We start from the raw sequence: 15,390 nt of genomic DNA, 5'->3' as shown, positions 1-15,390 counted from the left end.
TGGCTCGCTGTGGTGTGGCGTCAGTGCGTCGCGTCGTCAGCTCATTGTGTCGCTGCCTCGCTCTGGTGTGGCGTCGACACGTCGTGTCGTCGGCTCGTGGCATTGAGCAACCAGGCAGATCTGGTGCCCACTGATGTGCCAGCGGTGTAGGAGCCCGGAGGGACACGCAACGGCTGCGCGCCAGGAACCCGGAGAAAAACACGGCGACGTTGGAGTTTGGATGAGGATGAGGGCAGGAGCCGCAGGACTCATGAGTCACGAGTCAGGAGCTAAGACGGCGTTGGGCTTGGGACTCAGCCACTCAGGAATTTCCGAATCAGGAGCCATGGTCTTGGGCTTGGGCCGATTAGATCAGGAGATATGTTGGACCGATGGTTGGCGACTTGGCCTGGGAGGCTGGAATTAGTTGTGGGTATTCAGTAATTATTGGCGGAAATTACTAGCTACAAACGGAAATACTACTACTAGACTTGCTTCTTTACTTCTAGATGCTAATCTGAGCGCCGATCTGAAAAAGCACCTAGATCTGGATCTTGAAACTGGGTTGATGCGTCCAGCGGGGGTGGGAGCTCTGGGATTGGGGAATCTGGGTTGGGGAAAGGCGAGGAACAATGCTCATTGGTGGGATTTTGTGGTTTGATTTGGCGTTTTGGGGGAGATTTCTCAGCGGGCGCGTTGTCGCCAGGCAGGTCACGAGAGCCTCATAACTATTCCATAACAACAAACAACCTTTAGGCTCTTCAAATGGACACGACAACAGTGAATCTGGAGCACTTGCTAAGCTAGATTCTACTTGACACTGGCGACCACCATGAACTGGTGATTTGCTTGGGAATCAAGAATTCATGGCATACATACACTACATGCTTGCACGGAATACTACTACTAGACTTGCTCTCCCTTCATTCTCTCTTTCAAGTGGGCGCCTGGCTCAGAGTGATCCAGATGAGGTGAGAGAGAGTGGTTGCTTGTAGCGATCACCGATGCAAATGGCTTATAGCTGTTCAAAGGTTGGGCCGGGCCGGGCTTTCAAAAGTCCAGCGGGAAAACCACGATGCTAGGCGGGGTTTTTGGCCTGAGACTAGCCCGACAACGGGTTTTTTCGGACTAAACTTGAGCTTTTTTGGATTTTAGATATATTTTTGAAGCCCAAGCTCGGCCTAAAAAATCTATGGGCTGGAAAGTTAAGCCTGAGCCTGGCCTATGCACTGATCAGGCCAGGTCAAGTCACGCTCTTTCGGACTAGGTCGGATTGGGCTTAGTGGGCCGGGCTGCCATGATCAGGCATAAATTGGCTGTTGCCGTTGGCCCCCTGCACTCTTCGTTTCTTGCGCAGCAGGAAATTCGATCGGTTCTTGCAAAAGCTGATAGATAATTGGATATGGTATATGGCATCGGGATAAGATCGGGTTGATGGTTCAGTCATGTTCCCCGATCAGAAAAACAAATCTGCTATGGTACGATTTGATGTCTGCTCTGGACACACATATTTTACAAAACAACAATTCAATTTCTGCCATTTTTTTAATATGTCTCATGTTCCAGACATGGCTTTTTTATATTTCTTGATGAACCCCGAAACGCAAGAATCACCGCCGCCCAATAATGAAAAACTTACCTTGATTCAGACGCAAGGGGTTCCCATTGAGCTGATCCATACTTCACAGATATATTTTGGGTCTCCATCAATGCATTCTATTTCCTTTTCTGCAAGCAACACGAGTAACAAATGCTGTACGTACCCTGTCCCTTTCAGCTCACCAAACGCTAGAAAGAGATGGCCGTCTAGAATACGAGGTCCCTTTCGAATCTTTCTCTGGATGTTGATGCAGGCTTACATGCATGCATAGAAGATTTGCTAGTGCCTGATGTAGTTATCTGCATACTTTACTCTTTGCAAAAGCCATAGAAGACCTCACTTAGAAGCAAACAAAAACCTGATCTCAGATGGTGACAGGAGCGGACAACAAAGAAACCCAACACCAGCAACACTCTCACCATATTACCAAAATTATCCAGGCTGGAATACATTTGAATTATAACTGTCTCTGTTAATACATGAACATCACCGATGAACAATCCAATAAAGAACACTAAAGGCATCCAAAAGCCATACAGGATTATTGTTACATAGCATGCTACAGACCAAAACAAATGGCAATACAGTACAAATACAACACCAAAGCAGCAGCTACAAATTATCAGAAGGAAGCTACAGAAATAACCCCATTTTGGGGGGGCTGTTTCTGAGCTAATAAGGCATCAGCACCTGCAACAGAATAGCGTCCCCAGCTAAACTTGGGGACAGTCGGCTTCTTGGATGAGCACATCGACAGTCAGTGTCTCAAATAAGCGCCAGTGATGCTCACACACTGGAAGATTTATTCGCAGGCCAACTTGGTGTCGAAACTGGTCAGGCAGATGGCAAAGGCCTGGAAGGCTGATAGTGGGTAGCGGTAATCCATGGCGAACATGTCCTTTGCGACCTTCCCGAATTGCAGTATGACCTCATCTTGATCCGGTAGAGGTGGTGAGGCTGGCTGCGATGGAGTTGGGGCTCCCGCAGCACGCTGTGTCGCAGCAACTAGCTGGAAGTTCTTGACCCAAGTGACAGTCACCCGGCCCCGGAAGTTGAGGCACCGGCACTGTAGCTGCTCATGCCATCTTGGAGCCTTGTTGCGGAGAATCAAAGGCCTGTCCTTGCACTAATCATCATCGCGTAGTGACCGACCTCCGATCCCCAGGCCACCACCTGTTGAGACATCGGAGAACCGGGCACTGCTGAAATGCATGAAATGGTCCTTAACGGATGACTTCGAGAAGGAGCCACTGCTGAAGGATTCGTTGAGGGAGTGGGCAAGGATGCTATCTGGCTGGCAAGGGACACTGCCACCAGCCTCAAGGCATGAGGCAGGTATGGAGTGCATTACACAGTTCATCCGTCTTGGACCTCGAGTTCCCAAGACATTCAGCTCATATGAGACTTGTGCTATGCTGTACCTGCTGCAAGAAACCTTCGTCGACCCCTTCTTGGAGTAGAATCTTTGGCTCGTTTTCCCAGACTTCGTAATATTAGTTGCATTGTACGGAGGCTAATATTACAAACTTTGTGCCAAGGAAATTTGACCTAAAGTTCAAAAATGCAAGTAGCAACATATGTCAAATAAAAATGCTGTAAGTTCCTAAACAAGGTTATAGTTTACTCAGTACCTCAATTTCCCAATGTATGTGTAGGTAGACCTAGAAATATTGTCAGAATTCATAGCTAAAAATGGTCTTACAGATCTTTCAATAAAAATTCCCATAGAATTTCTTTCCAGTGGCTCACCTCTAATCATCAACCTCTCTCCCTCCATGCGACTGGGCTGGGTTGGACTGTCTGGGCTTGTCGGTTGCCATCGTAGGCCCAATAGTGTGCTGGGCATGGCCCAAATGGTGTTTAGATGGCCGCACCACGTCCAAGTTACCATGGAATGATGGATGGGATGCTACAGAGTTTTCAGCTTTACGCCTTCGTGGGAAGCACGAATACGCCTTCCGTGCGAAATCTACCGACTCTGACAAGTGGGCCCGTGTTCCCTTTGGATGCTCTCGATCAACTAACTCTCACCACTTTGTAACTTTCATGAATCATGGCTCTATTTCAAATCTGATGACCTAAAGTAGGGTCGCTCTTTTCTTCGAATTTCCCCTCTTTTAGTTTCTTTAATGCATTGCACCATTGAGCATTGTAGATGTCGATGCTCTCAGTCAGCTACCACCTCTACATTCTGCGAGTGCGGATGATTTGTGACACACCCAAGGCCAGGCCAGAATTTTGAACATGTAATATGCTTACCACTCCACATGCTACAAATATGCAAGGCAGTTGGGAGCAGCAGCAAGAGCAAGAGCCGCACACATCTCACATCTAACCAAAAAGCTACAGCTAAACAGTTAAACAAAGTACCAATTAAAAGGGCATGGACAGCATAATCACTTTGTGGGTACTGAAAGTTGGAACCAGCAATGGTCCTGGCAAAGCAGCAGCAGCAGCCCATGTTAGGCACAAGACAGGGGAACAGCCCATGTTCCTGAATTCATGCACTCACTAAGTAGCACCACTATGGCACCTTTTACAGTACCACAGGGACCAAAACCAGCACAGGAATTTCAGCAATTATGGCATTGATTATAGCAACAAATACCCCCAAAGAGTGATAACACAATGCAGCCAACAACAGAATTGTTATAGTGATCAGGCATCTGCTCAAGATATATCCACCGATAAAAAATTTCCGTACTAGCGCTTAACGGCTCAGTATCGATGGGACTATCCGTAAGGTAAAGCCCAGAGAAGCACCCCATACATGAACTTGAAAGTTATAACCAGTCTCAGAAATCATAAACAGAAATAGGAATCAAACGAGTTGCAGATCTCAAAGATGAATGTACAAAGAGAACCCATAGTGTGACTGACACAAGTACTCTAACAATAGATGAACCTAGGTAGTTTGATAACTTCCAATTTTCCCTTTTCTGGGGGTTTCACCACTAGCAACCAACTTGGCATGGAAAGGAGCTGGAGCAATGCATGCTGGTCAGCCGCAGCAACAGCCACTGGATATGTTACATATGAAGAGTTCAGGAGTTGCATAGTAGTGAGCCACAAAGTATATCCAACAACACTGCCTGCTCAAAGGCTAACAGTCTCAAACATAGTAGCTTACACAAAAAAGGACTTTAAGAAAGGAACAGATACAGAGAATAAAGCCGAAGAAGCTCCAAGACTTAGAAGCACTTCCGGTGAACAATTGCTGGTCCCGACTCATCGTACTCGCCCTTTGAGATCCACATCTGTTGCATAAATATCAGAGTATAATGTTAGCATTAAGTGGAAATACACATACTGAAAGTACTGCAGGATTGCCATTTTTTGCTTCATGAGCTACTGAAAAGTCAAAAGTGCAAGTTTCACCTGTTGGAAGGTGCTAAGAGAGGCAAGGATGGACCCTCCTATCCAAACACTGTATTTCCTCTCAGGTGGTGCCACCACCTTGATTTTCATGCTGCTCGGCGCAAGGGCAGTGATCTCCTTGCTCATACGGTCAGCTATACCAGGGAACATGGTTGAGCCACCACTGAGGACAATGTTACCATACAAGTCCTTCCTGATATCCACGTCACACTTCATGATGGAGTTGTAGGTGGTCTCATGAATTCCAGGAGCTTCCATACCAATGAAAGAAGGCTGGAAGAGGACCTCTGGGCATCTGAATCTCTCAGCCCCGATGGTGATCACCTGCCCATCAGGCAGCTCATAGCTCTTCTCCACAGATGAGCTGGTCTTGGCATTCTCCAGCTCCTGCTCGTAGTCAAGAGCCACATATGCAAGCTTTTCCTTGATGTCCCTTACAATTTCCCGTTCAGCAGTGGTGGTGAAGGAGTAACCTCTCTCGGTGAGGATCTTCATCAGGCTGTCAGTCAGGTCACGCCCAGCAAGGTCAAGACGGAGGATGGCATGTGGAAGGGCATAACCTTCATAGATTGGCACAGTGTGGCTGACACCATCACCCGAGTCCAATACAATACCTGAAAGAAGAACAGCATTCCATAACTAAGATGGAAAAAAGTGAAACTCTAAATCAAATTTGACCATCATGTGAGCAGATTATTACCAGTTGTACGTCCACTGGCATACAGGGAAAGCACAGCCTGGATGGCGACATACATGGCAGGAACATTGAAGGTCTCGAACATGATTTGGGTCATCTTCTCCCTGTTAGCCTTGGGGTTGAGCGGGGCTTCAGTCAGCAGCACAGGGTGCTCTTCAGGCGCAACACGGAGTTCATTGTAGAACGTGTGGTGCCAGATCTTCTCCATATCATCCCAGTTGCTAACAATGCCGTGCTCGATCGGGTACTTCAAGGTGAGGATACCCCTCTTGGACTGTGCCTCATCACCAACATATGCATCTTTCTGCCCCATGCCAACCATCACACCAGTGTGACGGGGGCGCCCAACAATACTTGGGAAAACAGCTCTTGGAGCATCATCCCCAGCAAAACCAGCCTGCCAACATATTTCAGGGATGTGTGTGATTAAATCACAAGAACAAGGTTGCTGGTTATGAGTAATATGAATGAGCGCTACAAACCTTGACCATTCCAGTTCCATTATCACATACAAGGGGCTGGATGTCCTCGCCGTCAGCCATTTCCTACAGATTCTAGTGCAAAATAGAATGAACAGACAACGGTTAAAACATTGCAAAATAGTAATCGTTTCGAGAGAAAAAAAAAAGGAGCATATGGAAACACCCAAAAGCTCGGTGCTAACTAGTTAACTCCCTTTCTAGAAGAGAAGATTTCATCATAGAAACAGAATAAACAAGCCATGTATCCACTAATAGCCATAGAATCTAGAACATTTGCTTTATTTTAAACCAATCTAGAACATTTGTCGCAGTACGATTCTGCTTGATCGACTGAAGCAGGACGGCATCTCCAATTTAGACGTTTTCGAGCAGTTATTATTCGATAACCATCTAGTATGCATGATCAAGTAACAAAACCCCATTCTTCAAGAATAAACTAATGGCCGTATATCTTTCTGAAACAACATAACCGATTGTTCCGCTTCTTTCTATCTCTGCTCATGAGCCATATGAGATATGATGACACATAAATCAGACTAAACTTAATCATGGTTTCTTTTTTCAAGTAAATTTATAGAGTGCACAATGAATGAATAAATCTATGGTTCTTGACCGCTTGGTGCACGCTGGAACCCAGCATAAGCGAAAATGCAAGGAACTCAACAGTTCATCGGAACCACAACTTTGGGAAATCGGGCATGGAATCGGAATTCTACAGGCCCGCATCCTTGGATCTATGGACGGCGGCGCTTAGGAGACTAAAGGACCAAATCCAGCACCCCAAGTCGCAGTGCAGAAACGAAACGAAACGAACGACGCAGGTAATTTCTTATATCCTTTTCCTTCATCTCTTACCAGGAGATCTAGGGGAGCCTGCTGCCGCCGCCGCCGCCTGCCGCAAGTCCTTCCTCCCACGGAGACGAGAGGAGACGAGGGGGAAGCAGTGAAGAAATGGCTGTGGTGGCGGAGTGCGGAGAGCCAGGGATTCGGGTTCGCCTTGCGCTTGGTTTTATACGCACATCAGGTTGGGGAGAAAAATAAATAAATACGAAGTAGAAAAGAAAACTTCTCCCGAGTCCAGACAGATAGCAAAATAGCAACGAAGCCCCTATGATCTAAGCTTAGTTATGAGAAATATAGAATTAATTAGAGTAAAATGCACTGACGATCCTTCAACTTGTCGGGATAAATCGTTAAGGTTCACGAACTTTAAAACTGCAGTTTTGAGTCCTTAATCTTTTTAAGTTGTGCGTTGCAGGCCCATATCATTTCAAAGGGCTCTCCACGCCGATTTGACGTGCCAACATGGAGTCCACATGGACTAGCGGATCTGAGAGCTGCCACAAGTGTTGCTTCGTGTCCGACCACGTCCAATACGTAGGCCGCTAGCACCATCCGCGTTCTCGGTGCTCGGTCAAATGGATTGCCAATCCTTCATGCCACCAATCTTACGTACTATTTAGCTATGAACTCAATGTGAATTACAAGCGTACCATTCCTCTCGAACGATTCATACATTACTATTTGGCTCCCTTTTGTGAGAAATCTTGTAGTTTTACTTCTATCTATACCGATTCGCATATCAAACACACACACAAGGGCCTATCGATAAATGTGCAACACCAATTTCTTTTTTCTTTTTCAAATGTGTGCAACAACAAACAATTCATAACCCACAAATGCCATAGGCGTACTGCACAACCAGTTCATGCCTTCAACTAAAGCAACTAGTGGTCCACGGTGAGTTTGAGAAAAAAACGGAGAAAAAGAAACTGGGCAGCATGAACCAATTGTCAATCACCAAAGAATAAAAAACTGGAAAAGCCAAGGGCTTCAATGAGCTGGTGATGCATGTACACTATTGGCCTTCTGATGAACCGCGTGGGAGATACTGAGCCGTCCGAATTTTCAAGATGGCGGCAAGGTTTCAAAATTTGATTCAAGACCGAATACCGAGCCCTGGTGATTTCTTCGATATTCGCGAATTTTGATAGTAATTTGATGGAATTATGTAGAAATCGGTTGAATTTCATCAAATTTTTAATTTTTTTGAATTTTGAATTTTGAATTTGAATTTAACCGAAAACCGATCGATTTCTGAATGCGAACTGCAGCGAATTAATCGGTAACCGTGAATATCAAGCGGTTACCACGCATTTTGAAACCCTGGATGGCGGGCCCGTCTATGGGTGGCGTGGTGCGCCCACCAGCCCAACCCGTTCCTCGCTGGATCCGATTTGAGCATGGGCCTTTCTAACCGGTGGATCTCACGGAGTCCTTTTCTCTCATTCTTTCTTTTTTTAATCCAGCTTGCAATACAATAGCAACAATTTCAATGCGATTTTTCATTGAGAGCAGCAGTTATAACTTGGATCAGCATTTTAACACATTATCTATACAGCTTATATTGGAGACTATGTCAATGTTCTGCGCCTTATATATTTACAATTAAAGGGAAAAGGGAGTATTCAATAAAATCTCTTGAGAATCCTTCGTCTGCACCTTAAAAAAAACACTACTAAATATTCTAGTAGTACTACAACAGATGAGACCATACCTTTGAGATGTTAATCAGTTTTAAAAGCAGAATCTGTTGAGCGATTAATGGTGTACGTGATGATACGGATTAATGCAGCGATTGTGCGCTAATCAAATGGTCACCAGGACAAGGATCATCAGGGCAGGGGCAGGGGCACGGCACCAGCGAAGAACAGCTGCTGCCCGCGCTGTCACTGCCAGACTGCATGCCTGCATGATCAGTTGATCTCTCTGATCTGATGCGATCTTGGGCTCTTCTTTTCAGTACGGTGTGTACCCGTGTGGCCTAAAAAATGGTGGGTGCTGTTCTTTCCTCGTTTGATCGATTGCTTTATTAATTCCTCTCCCAACTGTTTCAATCATGGCAGCATGTTGGCAACCTGAAAAAGGGCTGGCACTGAATCGCTGACCAGAGTAGTTTATTAGATGCGGATGATGATGGTGAGGGAAGAACGATGGAGGAACAGAGAAATCATGCATTCCTGCTATTGCAACTATATTTTTGTGTGTGTGTGTGTGTGTGTGAGGATCCTTACTTTCTGCAACTGCACAGCAAGCAGAGGGCATGTTGTGCAAAACTAACTAGTAACATTCAAAAGTATTTCTACATGGATCATCCTCTTATATATATCTGATGTTCTTTAAAGAATTTTGAAAATTTGTACATGCCATTTTGTTTTAAAAAATCTGCGAAGTATTCAGGAAAAAAAAAACAGAGTCTGTATCCTGAGAAAGCGTTGGAATGGAATGACAGACCGTACGTGGTGAGCAAAATGTCATGGAAAACAATGCTGGACAGAGAACTCGTCGTGTGTCCTCCTCCAATTGCACCTTTTTTTTCCTCCTCCTTTCCCATGTGAGAGAGATGATGCTTTTGCAACAAGACTCGAGCATCATTAAGGTGATGGAAAGTGGTGGTAGACGAACAGAGAATTCGTTCATTCTTTATATCGCGACTATATTTTTTTTTCTGGAGGAGATCCTCATTTTGCAACTAGATCAGAGCGCTGCAAGCGTGACAGTAATCGCATTGCGCTGTTGCACTTGCGGATTTGTTCGCGAATTGCGCGCGAATATGAAGCATGGACCGCCCAACTCCAGCACAATCAGATACGGCGTGGAATCGCGTCGCGTCAACTCGTCTATTCTCTGTTCCACCGACCACAATCCACTTCCCCCTTTGCCACTCCCAACCCAGCCCTAATCCTCTCGGATCAGATCCCCTCTTCTCCTGCCGGAGCAAGATCAGTTCGTCCAGATCCCACAGTCGCCATGTGAGAACTTTATTTTTTTTCTCTGCGCCTTTCTGATTCTTTGCAACCTGTTCTTCAGTAGTTTCGAAATCTTGCCGTCCTGGTTCTCGCGACCGACCCAAGTGCGCGTGTCCGGTGTCTTTCGATTGGAGCTGGATCGAGCTAGCTGCGGATGCATCTCCGCGCCGAGCGCCGAGAAATCCATCGAGCTGGGGTACGGTCTGATTGGTTGCGGCTCAAGTTGCTAGAGCGCAAGGACAAGCTTGCCTGGTGGATTAGAGTAGAATGGCGCGTAGCTAGATCTCTAGCTTCGTTTTGGCGTGCTTGTGGGCTGTGGCAGCTTGATTTCTAGCTTCGTTATGCTTGAGGGCGCGCCGTGGAAGTCTGATTATCGGGCCAAAGGGGGATCTTGTCCACAAGTAGGGTTTACTGTAGTGCATTGCAGTGCACACCCCGAGCTCAGGCTCCTGTTTGATCTAGCTGGAGGACTATGGCACATGAGCTTATGCTTGGGGGTCTTGCTCCTTTTTCTTCTAAACAACAGCACACTGAATTCTTCTTGGGTGTTTACTCTTTGGAGGTTGTTCAGATCTTGTACAATGCCACCTGAGGGATAGATGATCTTGTGAGGACAAGTGGGGTATCAGTATAGTGTTTTCTTGTCCACCTGACTCCAAAATACAACTCTGTCCTTGATGTTAAGTTGAGAACTGAGATTTGTTTGGCTTGTGGCTTCATTTTCAAGCTATAGGAGAGTGTCGTAGGCGTCCTCTTTGCTGACAATATTACTCCGTGGATATCCTGGGTTTCTCAATGTTAATCAGCTAACTTATTATGTTCCCACATTGCAAAGGCCGAAGTGCTATTCATACCGCAGCGGCCCATTTATTGGGCTGTTACTAGATTGCTATAAATCACTCCCTTTTTTCTGTCTCAAGTTCTGTGGTTTTCTAATGTTGTTCTATCTCAGGGAGGATGAGGAACTTGTTGATCAAAAGAAGTACCTTGAGGAACGGTGCAAGCCACAGTGTGTAAAATCACTTTATGAGTACGAGGTCTGCACTCTCTTTCTTCTATGGGAGCTCAAAATTTAACACATCTTTAATTTATTGTTTAACATATTCTTCAGTTTGTACAAGGGTTCCTATATGATAATATTTCTATTTCTTCACGAAAGTTCAAATATTAGCTCATTGGGGTTAGTTGAAGGGTAGAAGAATTTGTCATGAAACCTTTCTTCACAAACAATGCACTTTGAAGAATTTGTCATGTATTGGATTTATTCTTGGCGGCAAATACCAGAAGCTAATACTATCCATCAAGTGGTATATGGTCTGATATTTATGTATATTCTTATATTCATATTTCCTGTTGTCCTGTCTTGGCAACACAATTATGCCATTCAGAGTTGTGCTCTGAATCTTTTAATTGCAGTCATGCCATGATGCCAACTAGTCATTTTCTGATCAGGTCAAAAGTGATGAAACAACACTACTACAAAACTAGTCATAAGTGCCGGTTCATCAGTGTCGGTTCTGGCCGAACCGCTTCGTAGCAAAACCAGGCAACCACTCATCCATTCAGATAAAAACCGGCACTGATAAGTAGTATCAGTATCGGTTTTTAATACTAACCGACAATGATACTACTTCCGAACCTGAAATTTCATTACTTTGCTGTTTTGGCTCATTTCGCGTCCGCTGGCTCTCTCTCCCTTATCTCTTTGCTCTCTCCATTCTCTCTCTCTCTCTCCAATTCTCTCTCTCGCTCTCCCCCCCCCTAGCTGGCCATGAACCTCTCCCATCCTCGCCATAGCCGGCCATCTCCTTCTCCCTCCCACCGCCGGCCAACTCCCCTCGCCCCTCCCCACTGGCCTCCTCCCCTCGCGACTCCCCATAGGCCTTCTCCCTCCCACTGTCGGCCAACTCCCCCTCGACTAAGTCCCTCTCTCTCTCTCTCTTGTCTCTCTTATCTCTCTCTCTCTCACACACACTCCTCGGATGGATCCAGGGTGTAGCACGGTGTGGTGGCGGAGGGATCCAGGCGGATGGATCCAAGCAAGGTGGCGGAGGGATCCAGGGTGAGCAGCGGTCGAGCGGGATCTAAGCACATTATTCTTTGCATGTGTTGTGGCAGCGGCCTTCGAGCCGCCGTGTTTGTAGGTGTGCCTGGCAGTGCCCGGCGGGAGCGACGGCAGGAGTGGCATCCGAACCTGCTCGATTCCAAGCCAGCTTGGATGTCGCTCCCGTCGCCGTCAATTCTCCTTTTTTTTTAATTCTTTAGAAATAGTAATAGTGTCGGGTGAGCAACCGGTACTGATAGTATCCTACTATCAGTGCTGAGTAAAGAGTCCGGTTGAAAAACCGGCAGTGAAGCCGTTTTTCAACCGGCACTGATATGCCTTTTCGTTGTAGTGCAATGAGCTGCATAAAATCTTATACTATCAATGCTGAGTAAAGAGTGCGGTTGAAAAACCGGCAGTGAAGCCGTTTTTCAACCGATATTGATATGCCTTTTCTAGTAGTGCAATGAGCTGCACAAATCTTAACGTTTTACTAGCTGTCCAACCATTGTTATGTTTAGCCTGTAGGTTGATTGAACCATAATAGATTTCCTATGCGGTCCTGTTTTCAGCATGCATAACATTATCAGGGACATGCCTAACTCCCATGGGATTCTTAAGTCTTAGCTTCACGAATGCACAACTTTAGCTGTAAGCTTGATAGTCACATAAATTTTCATCGTGATTTCTTGGTTATGGTGCTGTAGACCCATACTAATATTCTGTAAACTGAATTTGAATTTTTTAGCCTTCATAACAGTTACGTTTTACCCTAGGATGATAATATTTCAACGCTTTTACTATGTATAACATGACACATGAGTATTTGTTCATTCTTTCTGGTGGCTGTTTGTTTTCAGAAATGCGTCAAGAGAGTTGAGAATGATGATACTGGGCACAAACACTGCACTGGGCAATATTTTGATTACTGGTCATGCATCGACAAATGTGTAAGTACTTGCTTTCAACTTACAGATTAATATTTATTAAGATTATTGTAGAAAAGCACTGCCGAGCTAGAGAATAACCATTTTTGTGTGAAACATGCATCTGCAGGTAGCACCAAAGCTCTTAAAGAAGCTCAAATGATGACGTGATACCAGTTTCGACGAGTGACCTGTTCATTTGCCCTAACCTTGTCCACTTTGGAAACCGGCTGAGCTCATAAACTGTCTACTGTCTGTGCCTCGATTCCGTGTACTTGTAATAAAAGCAACAATTTTGCTTTGCAAGCATGTGGGTTTCTTTGGACTGAGCATTCGGTGCAAGGATACATACATTCGGTGATCGTGTTTGTGTTGTTCAAACCATTCTAGTTTTTGAAAGCATATGGAACACATTTGTTCCAGTGTTATGCTCTTTCCCCATGAGGGTTACGTGAATGGAATCTGGGTCTGTTCTAGTTGGGCTTGTTCCAGGTAAGCCTATTATTTTTGTGGCAGGCTTCTGCTGTGATAATGTCCCGGCACGCGCACGAAGTTGCGTTTTTCTGAAGGCTTAAAGCCGCGAGAGGACAAGAACAAACTTGCCTGGTGGATTGTAGTATACATTTCTACCTTGAAGCTTTCCCGTACCTGTGGGCTGTGCAAGCTTGATTGTTACTTCGACTTTGCGAGTCGGAATTACGCTTGAGGGCGTCGAAGTTGTTTATCCGGCCAGTGTAGGTCGGTGGTCATGGTATCTTGTCTACAAGTAGGCGCTACTGCAGTGTGTTGCAGTCCATATCCCACAACATCAGGCAAAATCATCTACCAATGCTGCTTAGATTGAGTGTCTGTTTCATAGTACTCTCTCTGATTTAAATTTTTTGTGAAAAGTAATTCTTTAGAGTAAGTGATTATATGGCTGAAAGTGATTTTTAAAAATAAAATATATGGAGAAAATAATTTTGTGCAGAAAGTGAATGAAGCTATTTTTTTCAGCTCCCTAGCTTATGGTTCATTTCAGATATTTACTTCTACAGATTTCAGAGAGCTAAAAACTGAAAGCTACTGTTTGACAGAGCTCCCCTAATTTTAACTAGGAAGCTGCTCTGAAAAGCTCTGCCAAACAAATTCTGATTGTATTTGATGGACCGTGACACACTAGCTTAATTGCCACCTTGGGTCTTGGGCTCTTGGCTCTTTTTTTCTTCTAAACAATAGCTCATTAAATCCTTGTTGAATTGGGTGCTTACTCGTTTTCGAGGTTGCTCAATCTTGTACAACGCCGTCAAAGGGATTGATGATTTTCTGAGGATAAGCAGGCTAAATTGTTCCATTAAGGGGTAAATTCTTCATATGCCATTGCAATTCTTCCTAATCCTGGATATGCCATCACAAAAGTTAAGAACCGGGCGTGCAGCAGGTGATCTTCCGAACGAATGGGTCGGCAGCAGCTGCAGATGGGAACGAGGAAAGGAAGACCAAGAAGGCAGGGGCAATTTCATCTTTTCACGCCTCTGTCACGCGTTGACAAGTCAACAATGGCATGTAAGGGAAATATTTTGCAACTTTGATTCATAGAGGGGATAAATCGTCTTGCGATGGCAATTATGGTTTTGGAGAGCTTGCAGTGGTATAATAGGAATTATTCCATCAAGATATCCTTATGTTTGTTCTCTATGGATGCGTTTGGTTGCTGTATGAGCTCGTACTTGTACGGGATGGTGTAGAACGAGATCCAAGGTTCAATTTATCAACGGTAACCGATCAAAATTCGACTTGTTGTATTTTGTAACGAGCTAAGTTAACATTTTAGCTCGTTTTGTTAATGAGTTGGCTCGAGTCAGCTCGCGAGCCTAGCCAGCCAAGCTCAATTAGCCAGCCCACATAAGGCTTGAGGCCTAAGCACTACTCCACATGATCACGCCATAGCTCCACACGATCACGCCATAGCTCCACACGAATCACTCGACGCATCGGCAACGCCCTTTTTCCTAGTTGTCTCGCCTCTAGCCCTCAACGACGCACTGCCTAGACCCCTCGATATTGGCATGTCGTGCCACCTAGAGTCCTCGACATCTCATCGCCTGTCCCCTGACACGTGACATGGTCGCGTGGGATCTGATTGTGCTATCTGTCATATTATCAGGTTTCATGATCTTATTGTGTCATCTGTCACATTGTTGTTGGTAATTGCACATTTATTTCTTGATCACTGTGTTGAATTTGTATCTATCCAATTGGTGTTGGTGCAGTTGCCACTTTGAAGAAGATTAGAGAGCTGATGAAGGTGGATGGGCTCACAAATGTTATTGGTGCGGTACACAACATCGCAACACAACACATCAAAGTCTAGCTCGCCCCAAGGGCCCCTGCAGTTCACTGTGTCAAGCAAAACCGTGCCGGTGACCGCTGGACAGCTGCGACGCCAGCGACTATGTCTGGCTCGCAAGCCTAATGAGCTGGCTCGCGACCTGG

General features: G+C 45.4%; 2 protein-coding genes and 1 pseudogene across 2 annotated transcripts; 1 reads left to right on the top strand and 2 right to left on the bottom strand.

The window, feature by feature from the left end:
• Positions 1–2,381: 2,381 nt before the first annotated feature.
• Positions 2,382–3,263, bottom strand: LOC133887252 (tubby-like F-box protein 14; annotated as a pseudogene).
• A 1,121-nt stretch (positions 3,264–4,384) lies between these two features.
• Positions 4,385–7,152, bottom strand: LOC133886145 (actin-7-like). Its single transcript, XM_062325883.1, has 5 exons — positions 6,992–7,152; positions 6,137–6,208; positions 5,658–6,051; positions 4,958–5,571; positions 4,385–4,836 (listed from the first exon to the last, which is right to left on the bottom strand). The coding sequence occupies exons 2-5, from the start codon at positions 6,194–6,196 to the stop codon at positions 4,771–4,773; spliced, it is 1,134 nt and encodes a 377-aa protein (XP_062181867.1). The 5' UTR covers positions 6,197–6,208; positions 6,992–7,152; the 3' UTR covers positions 4,385–4,770.
• LOC133887286 (uncharacterized) lies at positions 6,835–13,391 on the top strand. The gene is made up of 5 exons (XM_062327224.1): positions 6,835–6,957; positions 9,596–9,948; positions 10,898–10,982; positions 12,850–12,939; positions 13,046–13,391. The coding sequence occupies exons 1-5, from the start codon at positions 6,835–6,837 to the stop codon at positions 13,076–13,078; spliced, it is 684 nt and encodes a 227-aa protein (XP_062183208.1). The 3' UTR covers positions 13,079–13,391.
• Positions 13,392–15,390: the final 1,999 nt, after the last annotated feature.

Source organism: Phragmites australis, chromosome 12 (assembly GCF_958298935.1).
Source record: "Phragmites australis chromosome 12, lpPhrAust1.1, whole genome shotgun sequence".
Taxonomy (NCBI): domain Eukaryota; kingdom Viridiplantae; phylum Streptophyta; class Magnoliopsida; order Poales; family Poaceae; genus Phragmites; species Phragmites australis.
Note: the sequence above shows the minus strand (reverse complement) of the source record. Positions and strands in the feature narration are given on the sequence as shown.